Genomic DNA, 17,069 nt, shown 5'->3' with positions numbered 1-17,069 from the left:
TTTCGTATAAATAAAACCAGATTTTTTTAATGATTATTGCAAATTTAATGAATAAATTTTGAACATACATATTATTATTACTCGTATCACAGTGGGTCACTTACTAAATGTTCGTTTCCACTTCACGCTACTAATTTACGAACTCATACATTATATTATCGTCCTTAAATATGTGGAGTCCATTAACGGAATTATACTATAAGATGATATTAGTAGACTTTGCATGCTCTGCAGACATTTTTTTTCTACAAATTATCTCTTTTTCTTTATTACTACTACTTAGTTTTATTGTACTAAACGTCATTTTTTGTAGAAAAAAATGAATTTAAGAAAAAGTTTCATCGATATCCTTGTTATCATTTAAATATAATGATATTCTAGTTATACAAGGCTACTGAACAAATCGATGATTGAATGTATTATTCAAAAATACATAACATGATGTTCTTACTATAAGAAACAGTCCGATTTACGAACACAATATCCTGTGGAGTTCCTAACTAATCCAGGACGACAGAAACATCTAAAATCACATTCATCAGCAGTGCTACAATCATCAATGTCTGAATCTCCCTCGGTCTTTGAACATTCACCATCACATACACCAACTCCACAAGGTGAGCGTATCTCACCATACTTACAGTAATCTGAAAAATCATGAAAAATCATGAAAAATTATTTTGGATACACAAATGTAAATTTAATTAAATTAATACAGATCATATTTTAATGAAAAAATCCAGAAGTGTAAATATAGGCATTATATATATATATATATATATATATATATATATATATATATATATATATATATATATATATATATATATATATATATATATATATGTATATATATATATATATATATATATATATATATATATATATATATATATATATATATATATATATATATATATATATATATATATATATATATATATATATATATATATATATATAAATATATAAACATATATATTCTGCAACATTCAGGCACACATATTTTTACATAATTACTATTGATGTAGAGATATTTTATCCAACTTACTCAATGAAGAACACTCGTTCAATTCAATACACTCGTAGGTTGATTCGTCTCTCACAAATCCTGAAGCACAAACACATGATGATTTTCCACATTTGGGCATGCAATCTTTAGTGTTTGGTCTACTGCACGTTGGTTGACAACCATCATCCCCACAGTTTGATCGTATTTCATTTAATCGGGTGCAAAGGTCATTCGATGCAGTGCCAATACGAACTAAAGGAAAATAAGTCTCTTTATTCATCCTGTTATATATAAACATTGTACAAATTATAAAAAACTCACATAATGCAGGACAATTTCTTGGTCGAACACACGTGCCAGTTTCTATATTTCTTAAGAATCCGGTGTCACAAACGCAGCCTCCTAGAGGATCACATACAGGAACACAACCACCTCCAGGGTTCCGAACCACACATGTTCTCTCACAAACTCGGTCGCCACAAGTTGAATAAATTTCGTTTAAACCGCATGCTAAAATCCACAATAAAACCATGTTTTCTTTTAATTTCCGTAACAGCTTGCCTCAAGTCAACACTTTGTACAGAAGTATGAATGTCTAGCGATTAAAGTTTCGGTAAAACAAAGTATGTGTATCACTGTTGAAAGTGAAGAAATAGTATTTTACTTACGACAATCCATTGGTAGCACACAAACCCCTGCAGAGTTTTCGACGAATCCAGTTGAACAAACGCAACCTGCTGTATTGCATACAGGGACACAGGTAGGCGGTACAGTCAATCTGGAGCATGACGGTAGACATCCATCATCACCACACGTGGTGGCCATTTGATTTGGTCCAGTGCATGTAGGCAGAGCTGAAAATGATAAAAATATGTACAAAATATATTTACTGATGGTACGTAAGTAGTGGCCACCTCGTTAATTCCAGAACACAGCTGAAAATTTGTTTTAAGACAGGTCAAGATATTAAAATCATTCATCCGTGTACCACCGGTAAAAATCTGAGTCAAATGGCACTTACGGCATTGCGACATGGGCACGCAAGCTCCCATTAAATTTCTCACGAACCCAGTTGCACAAATACAACCTGCCGTATTACAAACAGGGACGCAAGTGGACGGCACAATGTAATTGGTGCAACTCGGTTGACACCCGTCTTGGCCGCAAGTAGTGGCCACCTCGTTAGCTCCAGAGCACGTAGGTAGAGCTGAAAATTTGTTTTATGACAGGTCAAGATATTAAAAATCATTCATCCGTGTACCACCCGTGAAAATTAGAGTCATATGGCACTTACGGCATTGCGACATGGGCACGCAAGCTCCCATTAAATTTCTCACGAACCCAGTTGCACAAATACAACCTGCCGTATTACAAACAGGGACGCAAGTGGACGGCACAATGTAATTGGTGCAACTCGGTTGACACCCGTCTTGGCCGCAAGTAGTGGCCACCTCGTTAGATCCAGAGCACGTAGGTAGAGCTGAAAATTGTTTTAAGACAGGTCAAGATATTAAAAATCATTCATCCGTGTACCACCGGTAAAAATCTGAGTCATATGGCACTTACAGCATTGCGACATGGGCACGCAAGCTCCCATTAAATTTCTCACGAATCCAGTTGCACAAATACAGCCTGCCGTATTACAAACAGGGACGCAAGTGGACGGCACAATGTAATTGGTGCAACTCGGTTGACACCCGTCTTGGCCGCAAGTAGTGGCCACCTCGTTAGATCCAGAGCACGTAGGTAGAGCTGAAAATTGTTTTAAGACAGGTCAAGATATTAAAAATCATTCATCCGTGTACCACCGGTAAAAATCTGAGTCATATGGCACTTACGGCATTGCGACATGGGCACGCAAGCTCCCATTAAATTTCTCACGAACCCAGTTGCACAAATACAACCTGCCGTATTACAAACAGGGACGCAAGTGGACGGCACAATGTAATTGGTGCAACTCGGTTGACACCCGTCTTGGCCGCAAGTAGTGGCCACCTCGTTAGCTCCAGAGCACGTAGGTAGAGCTGAAAATTTGTTTTATGACAGGTCAAGATATTAAAAATCATTCATCCGTGTACCACCCGTGAAAATTAGAGTCATATGGCACTTACGGCATTGCGACATGGGCACGCAAGCTCCCATTAAATTTCTCACGAACCCAGTTGCACAAATACAACCTGCCGTATTACAAACAGGGACGCAAGTGGACGGCACAATGTAATTGGTGCAACTCGGTTGACACCCGTCTTGGCCGCAAGTAGTGGCCACCTCGTTAGATCCAGAGCACGTAGGTAGAGCTGAAAATTGTTTTAAGACAGGTCAAGATATTAAAAATCATTCATCCGTGTACCACCGGTAAAAATCTGAGTCAAATGGCACTTACGGCATTGCGACATGGGCACGCAAGCTCCCATTAAATTTCTCACGAACCCAGTTGCACAAATACAACCTGCCGTATTACAAACAGGGACGCAAGTGGACGGCACAATGTAATTGGTGCAACTCGGTTGACACCCGTCTTGGCCGCAAGTAGTGGCCACCTCGTTAGCTCCAGAGCACGTAGGTAGAGCTGAAAATTTGTTTTATGACAGGTCAAGATATTAAAAATCATTCATCCGTGTACCACCGGTGAAAATTAGAGTCATATGGCACTTACGGCATTGCGACATGGGCACGCAAGCTCCCATTAAATTTCTCACGAACCCAGTTGCACAAATACAACCTGCCGTATTACAAACAGGGACGCAAGTGGACGGCACAATGTAATTGGTGCAACTCGGTTGACACCCGTCTTGGCCGCAAGTAGTGGCCACCTCGTTAGATCCAGAGCACGAAGGTAGAGCTGAAAATTGTTTTAAGACAGGTCAAGATACTAAAAATCATTCATCCGTGTACCACCCGTGAAAATTTGAGTCGTATGGCACTTACGGCATTGCGACATGGGCACGCAAGCTCCCATTAAATTTCTCACGAACCCAGTTGCACAAATACAACCTGCCGTATTACAAACAGGGACGCAAGTGGACGGCACAATGTAATTGGTGCAACTCGGTTGACACCCGTCTTGGCCGCAAGTAGTGGCCACCTCGTTAGATCCAGAGCACGTAGGTAGAGCTGAAAATTGTTTTAAGACAGGTCAAGATATTAAAAATCATTCATCCGTGTACCACCGGTAAAAATCTGAGTCAAATGGCACTTACGGCATTGCGACATGGGCACGCAAGCTCCCATTAAATTTCTCACGAACCCAGTTGCACAAATACAACCTGCCGTATTACAAACAGGGACGCAAGTGGACGGCACAATGTAATTGGTGCAACTCGGTTGACACCCGTCTTGGCCGCAAGTAGTGGCCACCTCGTTAGCTCCAGAGCACGTAGGTAGAGCTGAAAATTTGTTTTATGACAGGTCAAGATATTAAAAATCATTCATCCGTGTACCACCCGTGAAAATTAGAGTCATATGGCACTTACGGCATTGCGACATGGGCACGCAAGCTCCCATTAAATTTCTCACGAAACCAGTTGCACAAATACAACCTGCCGTATTACAAACAGGGACGCAAGTGGACGGCACAATGTAATTGGTGCAACTCGGTTGACACCCGTCTTGGCCGCAAGTAGTGGCCACCTCGTTAGCTCCAGAGCACGTAGGTAGAGCTGAAAATTTGTTTTATGACAGGTCAAGATATTAAAAATCATTCATCCGTGTACCACCCGTGAAAATTAGAGTCATATGGCACTTACGGCATTGCGACATGGGCACGCAAGCTCCCATTAAATTTCTCACGAACCCAGTTGCACAAATACAACCTGCCGTATTACAAACAGGGACGCAAGTGGACGGCACAATGTAATTGGTGCAACTCGGTTGACACCCGTCTTGGCCGCAAGTAGTGGCCACCTCGTTAGATCCAGAGCACGAAGGTAGAGCTGAAAATAGTTTTAAGACAGGTCAAGATACTAAAAATCATTCATCCGTGTACCACCCGTGAAAATTTGAGTCGTATGGCACTTACGGCATTGCGACATGGGCACGCAAGCTCCCATTAAATTTCTCACGAACCCAGTTGCACAAATACAACCTGCCGTATTACAAACAGGGACGCAAGTGGACGGCACAATGTAATTGGTGCAACTCGGTTGACACCCGTCTTGGCCGCAAGTAGTGGCCACCTCGTTAGCTCCAGAGCACGTAGGTAGAGCTGAAATTTTTTTTAAGACGGGTCAAGATATTAAAAATCATTCATCCGTGTACCAGCCGTGAAAATTTGAGTCATATGGCACTTACGGCATTGCGACATGGGCACGCAGGCTCCCATTGAATTTCTCACGAATCCAGTTGCACAAATACAACCTGCCGTATTACAAACAGGGACGCAAGTGGACGGCACAATGTAATTGGTGCAACTCGGTTGACACCCGTCTTGGCCGCAAGTAGTGGCCACCTCGTTAGCTCCAGAGCACGTAGGTAGAGCTGAAAATTGTTTTAAGACAGGTCAAGATACTAAAAATCATTCATCCGTGTACCACCCGTGAAAATTTGAGTCATATGGCACTTACGGCATTGCGACATGGGCACGCAGGCTCCCATTGAATTTCTCACGAATCCAGTCGCACAAATACAACCTGCCGTATTACAAACAGGGACGCAAGTGGACGGCACAATGTAATTGGTGCAACTCGGTTGACACCCGTCTTGGCCGCAAGTAGTGGCCACCTCGTTAGCTCCAGAGCACGTAGGTAGAGCTGAAAATTGTTTTAAGACAGGTCAAGATACTAAAAATCATTCATCCGTGTACCACCCGTGAAAATTTGAGTCATATGGCACTTACGGCATTGCGACATGGGCACGCAGGCTCCCATTGAATTTCTCACGAATCCAGTCGCACAAATACAACCTGCCGTATTACAAACAGGGACGCAAGTGGACGGCACAATGTAATTGGTGCAACTCGGTTGACACCCGTCTTGGCCGCAAGTAGTGGCCACCTCGTTAGCTCCAGAGCACGTAGGTAGAGCTGAAAATTGTTTTAAGACAGGTCAAGATACTAAAAATCATTCATCCGTGTACCACCCGTGAAAATTTGAGTCATATGGCACTTACGGCATTGCGACATGGGCACGCAGGCTCTCATTGAATTTCTCACGAATCCAGTTGCACAAATACAACCTGCCGTATTACAAACAGGGACGCAAGTGGACGGCACAATGTAATTGGTGCAACTGGGTTGACACCCGTCTTGGCCGCAAGTAGTGGCCACCTCGTTAGCTCCAGAGCACGTAGGTAGAGCTGAAATTTTTTTTAAGACGGGTCAAGATATTAAAAATCATTCATCCGTGTACCAGCCGTGAAAATTTGAGTCATATGGCACTCACGGCATTGCGACATGGGCACGCAGGCTCCCATTGAATTTCTCACGAATCCAGTTGCACAAATACAACCTGCCGTATTACAAACAGGGACGCAAGTGGACGGCACAATGTAATTGGTGCAACTGGGTTGACACCCGTCTTGGCCGCAAGTAGTGGCCACTTCGTTAGTTCCAGAGCACGTAGGTAGAGCTGAAGATTAAGTTTAAGAATTCTGAATACACTCGTTATCAGTCATTTCGCGCAACACTTTGAAATTTTAGTCATGAAGCACTTACGGCACTGCGACATGGTCACGCATCCTCCCATTGAATTTCTGACAAATCCAGGTCTACAAACACAACCTGCTGTTACACATACTGGGTTACACGTAGACGGCACAGTATATCTGGAGCAAGTCGGTTGACACCCGTCTTGACCGCATGGACTAGTAATTTCATTTGCTCCAGTACATGTTGGAAGAGCTGAAATTTTTTTTTTACTAATGACCAAAATGAGCAAAATATGAAAACGATCGCATAAGAAGGAAACTTTTTCCTGAATTGTAATCGTAAGTGAAACGTAAAGGAGGTATGTAATAAAAATACATTTACTCATAAAATATGATCCATACATACTTGGCTTTTTTTCGAATATGTATAAAAAATATTTTGTCGTTTTATGCTCTGTTCTGTTTCAATATTCGATATTTTTAGATGGATAATAATATTTTTTCATATTGAGGGTTTAGAAATTCGGGCCCCTTGTCGATCATGGGCCACTGTTGTAATAGCTATTAGTATTTCACAATACTGCTGGTATATGTGAATGTGTCTGTACGGTTCAATATAGAATTTTGTTTTGTGACCTTTTTATATTCCTCAAATACATAGCTTAAGTCAGGGGCTGGTCACATCTGAATTTTTTTATATATTGCCTTACTTTTATAAACAGAATAAAGAAGATACTTGTTTTTAAATCACTTTTTTTTACTTTTTACTTTATTTTTTTATTGTTATGTTTTCAACTCGTTGACATGGGATGTTTTTGGTTAAAGAATGTGCATTATTAATCATTATGTTCAGATAATACACACACACACACACACATTTAGCTATATTTATCGTTATAAAAAGTGCGCGCATTACATGTTCACCAATCCACCCCGTTCGAAATGATGAATGAAGTGTGTGTGTGTGTGTGTGTGTGTGTGTGCGTGTGTATTATCACCCGTCGTTCAGCCTGTCGTCACATGACGGACCCCCCCCCCACTTCCCCACTACCATGCTTCTTTAGCCGAGCGTTATCTGAGACAGACAGAATAGCGATATTAAATATATCATGATGGGGGATGTGCATTTTGTTAATAGTCAGAAAGCATTTTTACATACGTCCTTTGCATTTCACATGGCTTTCGTGTTAGTGGTCATTTTTTATATCTCTTATTTATTATCCGATCGTTTTCATACTTTGCCATATTGCTCATTTTGGTCATCAATATACGTTAATGTATCGTCTGCTATTACGTTGGAGATAAAAATATCGTATACAACGCGTTTTAAAAACGGGGCACGTAGACTTTCTTGACGTTTAACAAGCGTTCGTCCCATTTCTTCCAACTTTTTCGCCTTGATATGGCCATATCAGATTTTAATTGTTTAAACGCCTATAATTCACTCTATATTTTATAAAATTTGCTCTATAGGTTCTCGTTATCTCTAATATATAAATATTTATAGTTTTAACTCTCATATGTATATATAAATATAGGAATGATTTTTAAACGAGCCGAGCCGTATGTGTGGTTAGCCAAACTGCTAGGGATAAAGTGTGTGTGGTATGCATGGGAGAGACCGAATGCGTGTTGTTATGGTCACTTGTTGGAGAACAAGCCCGACGACATGTTATAATAAATAGTTCTGACACTGAATCTGCGCTTTTCACTTGGAATCCTTCACATCCGGATCCTATATAAATTTTAAATTTGGCGTGTAGCTTCTTGTAAGGTAATACACGATATATATTGATTTTTGGCCAAATATGTCAGATCTGACATTTCACGACTAAAAGTATATCTCTTCACTGGGTTTTATCTGCGAGATAAGTATTCAATAAGAAGTTATGTTGTATCGAATTGTTAATATGATTTACAATAAGCTTACATACATTTAGTTTTTTACAATAAGTTTACATACATACATCACATACAAGTATTACTTTATCTATGTACGTAGTAACAATAGATGAAGTTTTGTGATCATGCGAAAATTCGAACTCGAGATTTTGACTGATTCGAACTCAGAATCGATCACTGATCACGTTTTCATGATCTTGAAAAAATGTGTGTGTGTGTGTGTGTGTGTGTGTGTGTCTGTGTGTGTGTGTGTTTATTTTGGGGATATTTTAGCACCGTTAGTCCTATCGAACTGAAACTTAGTATCGGTTACTGAAATTCTTATCGACACGACGTAAATTTTTTTCAAATTTTTAAGTTGACCGGAAATGGTACCTCCCCTTATAGGTGTCCTCTTTTTTTTAAGTTTTTGAATTCAATTATCTCCCAAACCACTAACTGAATCGGACTGAATTTTTTTAATTTTTATAATATTGTTACGTACGCCGTGGATTGAGCGAATTGTACTTAGACCAACGGATATCTGTTATCGGTTAACTAAATGCATGCACTTACTTCCAAAGATTATATCTGGACTCTAAGTGCATTTAGGCTAAACAATGACCGTTATTAGTTATTTCTCAGAATCGGTACGGGGAGACCCAATGTCGCGGAAAATACATATCCGAATACGTGACTATACAACAGGTAAACAGATTAGGCGTTCTGAGAGATCTACCCTTTATAAGGCGGTACGTAGGCGATATAATTCATTCTGGACTTAGCAGTGACACTGCGTGTATCTCCTTAATCATCAATAAATGCTGTGAAACGACTGTTGGCGTTTTACTTGGATTCTCCACCCACCCCTACGCAACAATATAATATAAATAATAATTAATAAGTTACACTTACGGCACTCCATCGGTCTTACGCAAAGCCCAATACTATTTCTGACAAAACCACTTGCACAAACACAGCCCGCTGTTGAGCACTGTGGTGTACATGTAGATGGCACAGTTAGTAAAGAGCACGACCGTTGACATCCATCTTGACCGCAAGCACTAGCCACTTCGTTTGCTCCAACACATATAGGGAGAGCTGAAAGTGTTTTTACGACATTTAAATATAATTCTCAATTAGTGTGCTCTTTTATGACACTTTTGTCACGTGAAACTTACGGCACTGTGTTGGTGTTACGCATGCCCCGAATGCATTTCTGACGAATCCAGTTGCACAAACGCATCCTGCTCGAACACATACTCGGACACATGTAGACGGCACTGTCAATCTAGAGCAAGACGGTTGACAGCCGTCTTGGCCACAGGCACTGGCCACTTCGTTTGCTCCAGTACATATCGGTAAAGCTGCAGATAAAGATTTCGGACTATTAGATCTTTATTTATTGTCATCATTTGTATCATGATAGTAACCGATACCCGTTGTATGGCACTCTTATGTTTTGCACTTACGGCATTCTGAAGGTCTCACGCAAACTCCGAATGAATTTCTGACTAATCCTAATATACAGACACATCCTGGTTGAGTGCAAGTTGGAATACAAGATGACGGAACTGTCAATCTGGAGCAAGATGGTTGACACCCATTTTCACCACACTCAGTGGCTACTTCATTTAGTCCGGTACATATAGGTCGAGCTGAAAGCGTACATTCGGTAAGATTATTAAAAAAACCTGTCGAATTCCAGTTTTTCTGACAATAATTAAAGAATCGGTTCCATTAAAAATCACTTACGACAAGATTGCTGTAAAATGCATCGCCCTGTTGCGTCTCTTACAAATCCAATAGAACACACACATCCTGGAGAAGAGCATACTGGAACACAATTTTGGACGTTTAATCTAGTACAAGAGCGCTGGCATCCGTCATTTCCACAATTTGAAAAAACCTCGTTGTCTCCAGTGCATATCAATGCTGAAAGTTCAATATTACATATTAGGTTTAATTTACATTTATTTATAAATCGTCATACTTGCATCCCTTACGACAATTGAAAGGCAAGACGCAAATCCCTACTGCATTCCTCACAAATCCCACCGCGCAAATGCACCCTGGAGTTGAACATACCGGAATGCAATTCCTAATCTCTCGTCTTATGCATGATCGTTGACAACCATTGTTTCCACACCTGGAAAATACTTCGTTTGGGCCAGTGCATGTTTGTACTGAAAAATATTATCACTGAACATTTCCACCACACATATTAAGACAGTCACAATATGATTAAGGACTCATAAATGGTTTGACTTTTCAAGGTCGGACTATCGACTATTGGCGAAATTATGAACTATTGGCAAAAATATTAAAATTTCATATTCATGTTATTACAAAAAAAACGACGAAATAAAAAAACTGTCACGATTTGATTAGTCAAATCTTTAATGGACCATACATGGTGAAACTTTTCTAGGTCAAAAGATGTCCTCTTTTAGTTTATCAAAACTATCAACTATTTACTAAAATCTTAAAATTTCATATTCATGGTCTTACAAAAAAATAAACCCACAAAATTAAAAATCAAAAGAATGGGTTATTCTAACCCATAAACTAAATTAATTCGATCCATGGTTACTAATAAAACATATATTTCCACCAGTTCTGTTAACGTCATCAACGACGTTTATGGCCAAACTGCAAATGGCGATATATCGTAAATTGGCAGCCAAAAGGTTGAACTGTACTATAATAATTTTACTTACTCGAAGTGAATAATGCTACCGCTGTTGGTACTATTGGTACTGGTGCGAGCGTACACACATTCAATACATTTTTTATAAACCCTGGCGGGCAATCGCATTGTAAACCGAAACATTCAGGCAAAACATCTATAAAAATACAAATTTTAATATTTTAATGTAGCGTTAAATATTTAAATTTCATTTGAAATAATAGTAAACACATACCACATTGTGCTGGGAGTACGCATACATTTTGCGTATTTCGTAAATAGCCACTTAAACAAACGCATCCAATTGTGCATGTTTGAGTGCATCCAGAATCTGCTCTGTTGGGAAACCGACAAGTGTTTTGACAGTCACTGGTTGCACATGTAGAAAATTCTTCATTTTGTCTTTGAACTGTTATACGTATAAATAAAAATATTTTTATGTTAGTAAATTTTAATATGTAAATTTGATTAATATGTACATCGTAATTTTTGAAAAAATTCGGGTGTGACCAACCCATTACTTTATCTATGTATTTGAGGAATATAGAAGGTTATAAAACAAAATTTTATATTGAACCGTACAGACAGATTATGAAATACTAATAACTATACAGCGATACAAATTGAGCGCAAATATATGGAAACTTGCACAAGACAAAAATTCTACTTCTGGTTGTCGGATTTTTTTTTAATACTTAAAATCACTATCAGTACTATACATATTAAATATCAAGAAAATAAAAATAATTTAAAAGGTCAAAATAAAATAATGAAATATTGTTTTAAAAAAAAATTCCACTTCCAGTTTACGAATTCTGACCAAAACCTTATCAGCTCTAAGTTAGTACATAAAAAAACAAATGGTGGTCACAACATTTTAAATGATTTTAATCTTTTCGATATTTATTGTGCATAATGTGATTTTAAGTAGTAAAAAAATGAACAAAATCAGACAGCCGGAAGTAGAACTTTTGTCTTGTGCAAGTTTCCATACATTTGCGGTCAATTTGTATCGAAAATTCTGTCTTAGCTATTAGTATTTCATAATGCTGCCAGTATCTGTGAATGTGTCTGTACGGGTGAATATAGAATTTTGTTTTGTGACTTTCTTGTATTCCGCAAATACATAGATAAAGTCATGGGTTGGTCACACCCGAATATTTTTTCGTTGTATTTTTTTCTGTGGACGCAAATGGTTGTATTTGTTTTGATTTAATTTAATAAATACCAGAAAAATAAGAAAATAGTAATTGATATTAGCAAATAATTGAGATTTTGGGGTTTTTTCAAAAAACCTTTGTACTGAAAGTATATGTGACTCAAAATATTCTAAATGGTATTAACTATCATCTCTGTAAGGCGTTGCACTTACATGTACATATGTGTGTATGTGTGTAAATATACATACATACATATAAATTAGTATTTTTTAATGTTTTAAGAAGATAATTTTTATATGTGCTATATTATGGATCAAAGTATCGTTAAATATTATGAAGAAATAATTACGGAAAAAAAACTCACTCAAAGCACATAGTACATCAAAAGGTGAAGCTGCATTACAAGTCCAAAATATTGTAGAAATGAACAAAGCTCTGAGTAAAAACATTTCAAATTAGGAGTATATTTTAATATACCACTGCGGTCAAAATAGAAATACCAGTAAACACTCGCGTCAATTCATTTTATATGAAATGATTTGCCGTTATAAAAGTAATAATAATCAAATTCCATAAAAATATTAAATTATCCATATGAAATCATTCAGAGGTCGTCAAACTATTTACGCAAAATATGTACATTCTAAAGCGATACGCTTTGCATATTTTACTTTTCTGAACGGAAGAGTTGTTTGGCTATCAATGATTGGCTATCAAACTCTAAACCAGTGGAAAATCCTTTTTAACAATTTCAAGTTTAAATTGATACCATATTCCATTTTCAAAATCTCATTACCTGTTTCCTAACTCGAAAGCTTTTAATTTTAAATTGCCAAGGCTGCATTAACTAAGTAATTCCTCATCCTTCGTTAATTTAATTAAAAAAAATAATAAATATTTCATAATTATAAATGCACTGCACTCAAATGTTTTATAAAACTACCTATTTTCTCATAAGTCAATGTATATTATCTAGAATTTTGGGAAAGAATCAAAACTTTAATAAATAAATTATGTGCCACATACACATACTCCATCACTATTCTTGTCAATAACGTCACACTAAATATTAAAATTAGCTTGAAAATTATAGCGTTTTAAGGACCTGCCATACCTGATTATTTAAAAACTAGCTTTATTCAATAAAAAAAATTATATAAAAATATATCATATTTGCTATTTTTCTACACATCCATTAAAAGTTCAACGCTCTTTAAGCTGTTATTTTATTTCCCACATTCACATATCCAGTATTATAATTATAATCTAAAATGACAACTTAAATTTAAAATGAAAATCTTTAGTATTTATAAGAGTAAGTATTGACGGATATCAACGTATTAACTAATTAATTAGTACTAACGGATAGCAACGTGTTCATACATACATACATATGTGACATAATAGTATTATACATTATTATTAGCATTTATCAGTGCTTTATTATTCTATGTACATTTATGTATGTGTGTGTTACAATGATTTAAAATTCGCTGATTTCAAAAAGAATTTAAGTCTTTAGTTTCACATTTTAGCGATTATACTATTATATCTAATATAAAATTTGGAAAAAGACTTTGTATGCATGTAACCTTCGTTCGTTGGGTTGTAAATCCGTGACGTCGTCGAACAAATAAATCGATTTTATTCAATTCAAATGATTCGAAGTCGATTTTTTTAATATGGAAGTGAATATGAAATTTTAGCATCTGGTGTCAAGTGTTTTGACAGTTAGGGCGCGATCACACAGCGAGGGAGCGGTATGCTATACGCGGGATATTTTTTTTAGATAGTTTTAAACACACACAAATTGTAGGTCATACCCGGTACGATACGCCGGATCTTACGGGATCGTGCGGGATCGGGGCGGTCTCGTTGAAATTCTATAGAATTGTTTATACTAACTTGACGGTGATATATAGTAATTCGTCGACCCTCGGACGACGCTTGACAGTGATCGATAACGGTGTATCCCATATTTGCAAAAAAATATAGCAGAACTTGTCGGAATAATAAGATTATAGAAAATACAAATTACATTAAGGATTTCAAGCTTTTATTGTTTAATAATTCAGTTTTAAACTTAATTAGTAAACAATTAACAAAAATAGACAAACAAGTGTCCGGTTTATAACAACAATTGACTAATGTTTCCGGGTAGGTTTAAGAATTAAATACTCATTCGATACTTTCATAAACAAACTCTGCGATCACGGACAAAGATGTATTCAGCATAAAGGGTTTTATGTAGTACACTAATTGTTTACCGGAACCAATTGTTACTAAATAAACAGAAATGACTAGACAATGGACTCAAGTTTTTTGGTACAAAAACTAAATACGTACTTAAATCCCTAATACCATCAACAGATAAACGAACAAAGATGTTTTTTACGTAAAGGGCTATAGTGCACTCAATATGGACTGTAACTAATTGATACTGAATGCATTTCCGTATGAATGTATGTACATGTCGATACAATAACATGTTCGTTTAAAGAGAGCCCATTTTTACTTTATTTTATATCAAGAACAAAGTATTTTTTATTTATACTTTTTATACTCAAGAAAGTGGTGACTGCAAACAGTTCGTCTTTTGAGCTCGGTCATCGCAGTTCATAATATCGGTACATCGCAGTTCATAATGTCAGAAAAATTAATAGAAGTTGTGCGACAGTACGAATGTGTCTATGACGTCAGATCCGTAAAATATAAGGACCAAAACATTCGCAATGAAGCTTGGGAGGAGATGTCAAAAAAAATATGGGATACACCGTTATCGATCACTGTCAAGCGTCGTCCGAGGGTCGACGAATTACTATATATCACCGTCAAGTTAGTATAAACAATTCTATAGAATTTCAACGAGACCGCCCCGATCCCGCACGATCCCGTAAGATCCGGCGTATCGTACCGGGTATGACCTACAATTTGTGTGTGTTTAAAACTATCTAAAAAAAATATCCCGCGTATAGCATACCGCTCCCTCGCTGTGTGATCGCGCCCTTACTGGTTCCGGTATCCGATTTATATACATTTTATATTCCAATTTATATACATTATTATAGATTTTTTTTTATATACATACATTCAAATATATATACGGGTATATTTCGAATTTATATATTCATTTAACCATCTATCGAAGCCGCACTATATCATAATTTTTGCAATCGACATTCGTCTTTTGTGGTAGAAATATTAAATATTCACAACCCCTCTCCCCGTTCCCGATACGATCAGAGCTAACCGCAAGCACTGCCAATTCCAATTAATTATTACTATCCGTATTGAAACTTTATTTTAAATCATGTATCAATTTGTTTCCGAAACCACCCGTTGAAATTTCAACGGGCACAACACTAGTACTATAATAGAAGGTATTCTTGAAAATTTTACTCAAACATGTGACTGTGATGTTCAATGTTATATGAAGAAAGAAAGAAAATTTTTATTTTTAATTCAATTTTCATTTTGTATGAAAGTTATTTAAAGATGAAAAGCCTAATGACATATTTCTGAAATCCAAAGGAGGAATCTAATTGAGATTGAGAATTTTTCTACATGTAAAAATGCTATGTGAAATGTTTTGTGGAATCTGCATGTTGCATATAAATACACATGTATGTATGTATATAATAAAAAGCAGATTGACGGGAATTGTAAACTAAAACGACGTTTTTGAAATGGATGAAAAAAGTATTTAATTTGATCAATATTGATTTGTTGACAACCCAACGCTCTGAAATGTGTCAATTAGTTCTCCACCACTCTGTATTACATCGGTCTCCGTGACGAGACAGAATGTTAAATTACAGAAAACGCAAATATCGGAAGGCAAAGATCGAAAATCGAAAGATCAAAAAAAAAATGGTGCATGGTAAACGGTACATACTCACTTAATTTGCGCGAGCAGGATACAACAGGAACAAGAGGAACAGGCTTTTCCTCCCGTATTAATGTGCGCGCGCAGAATACGGGAGGAAAAGCATCTTTCGACTTAAGATCTTTCGATTTTCGATCTTTGCCTTCCGATATTTGTGTTTTCTGTAATTTAACATTCTGTCTCGTCACGTAGACCCGTATTACATACATTTATGTAGTATAAAGATATATGTATATGTATATACAGACATATCTGTTATACAAATGTACATATATATAAACTATGTCCACTACCTCCGGATAGTGGTCAAATAAAGGTAAGTATTTAGGTTTTACATACATTTATTGTTTAGTTCATTTATTTCTCTTAAATAAAATAAAATAAAATATGTTTTATTGAATATTTATTTTATTAAAGGCTATTACATTTATTAAGTTTCGACTACAAAAGTAGTTGAAACATTATCATCATCACTTTTTTTCATAATACGATTGTGACAATATTATAATTTTTTACCGTTTAATTAAAAATCAATTACATACATACAATACATATGTATGTTCCAGTTATGAAGGTACAGTGAAGTGCGTACTTAACAATGGAGAGTCTTTCAAAGTTGTCCATCAAGACTGGCATGACTGTGCCTTGAATCATGCTGCTAGAGTTCTCGATTTCTTCAACAGTGATATTTTCATCGTAAAAGTATTATCCGGCTAATGATCTTACGGTGAAGAAGTTCTCAATTTTAGTCTTAGACTTTTCTATACTGCCATTGGCTTTGATTAAGTATTTCCAATATAATTAATAACCTGAAATTGAACATTATATCATTTAAATGTTTTTATCTTCCCGAATAAA

General features: G+C 36.7%; 1 protein-coding gene across 1 annotated transcript; it reads right to left on the bottom strand.

Moving 5' to 3' along the window:
- Positions 1–450: 450 nt before the first annotated feature.
- Positions 451–16,865, bottom strand: LOC143912958 (zonadhesin-like). Its single transcript, XM_077432431.1, has 34 exons — positions 16,804–16,865; positions 14,672–14,679; positions 12,997–13,063; positions 12,690–12,760; positions 11,401–11,574; positions 11,197–11,322; positions 10,470–10,662; positions 10,386–10,411; positions 10,232–10,312; positions 9,949–10,134; positions 9,658–9,843; positions 9,392–9,577; positions 6,663–6,848; positions 6,391–6,576; positions 6,119–6,304; positions 5,847–6,032; positions 5,575–5,760; positions 5,303–5,488; positions 5,031–5,216; positions 4,759–4,944; positions 4,486–4,671; positions 4,213–4,398; positions 3,941–4,126; positions 3,669–3,854; positions 3,396–3,581; positions 3,124–3,309; positions 2,851–3,036; positions 2,579–2,764; positions 2,307–2,492; positions 2,034–2,219; positions 1,681–1,866; positions 1,366–1,522; positions 1,052–1,293; positions 451–647 (listed from the first exon to the last, which is right to left on the bottom strand). Exons 1-34 carry the CDS (start codon positions 16,863–16,865, stop codon positions 451–453), a joined length of 5,496 nt encoding a protein of 1,831 aa, XP_077288557.1.
- Positions 16,866–17,069: the final 204 nt, after the last annotated feature.

This window comes from Arctopsyche grandis, chromosome 1, assembly GCF_051622035.1.
Source record: "Arctopsyche grandis isolate Sample6627 chromosome 1, ASM5162203v2, whole genome shotgun sequence".
Classification (NCBI taxonomy): Eukaryota; Metazoa; Arthropoda; class Insecta; order Trichoptera; family Hydropsychidae; genus Arctopsyche; species Arctopsyche grandis.
Note: the sequence above shows the minus strand (reverse complement) of the source record. Positions and strands in the feature narration are given on the sequence as shown.

Excerpts from the sequence above, each read along its gene's own strand:
- LOC143912958 (XM_077432431.1), bottom strand. The coding sequence starts at position 16,865 with ATGATTCAAGGCACAGTCATGCCAGTCTTGATGGACAACTTTGAAAGA. Across the intron at positions 6,305-6,390 it reads CGTGCCCATGTCGCAATGCC|CTCTACCTACGTGCTCTGGA; the intron begins GTGAGTGCCATA and ends AAAAAATTTCAG. Across the intron at positions 3,037-3,123 it reads CGTGCCCATGTCGCAATGCC|CTCTACCTACGTGCTCTGGA; the intron begins GTAAGTGCCATA and ends ACAAATTTTCAG.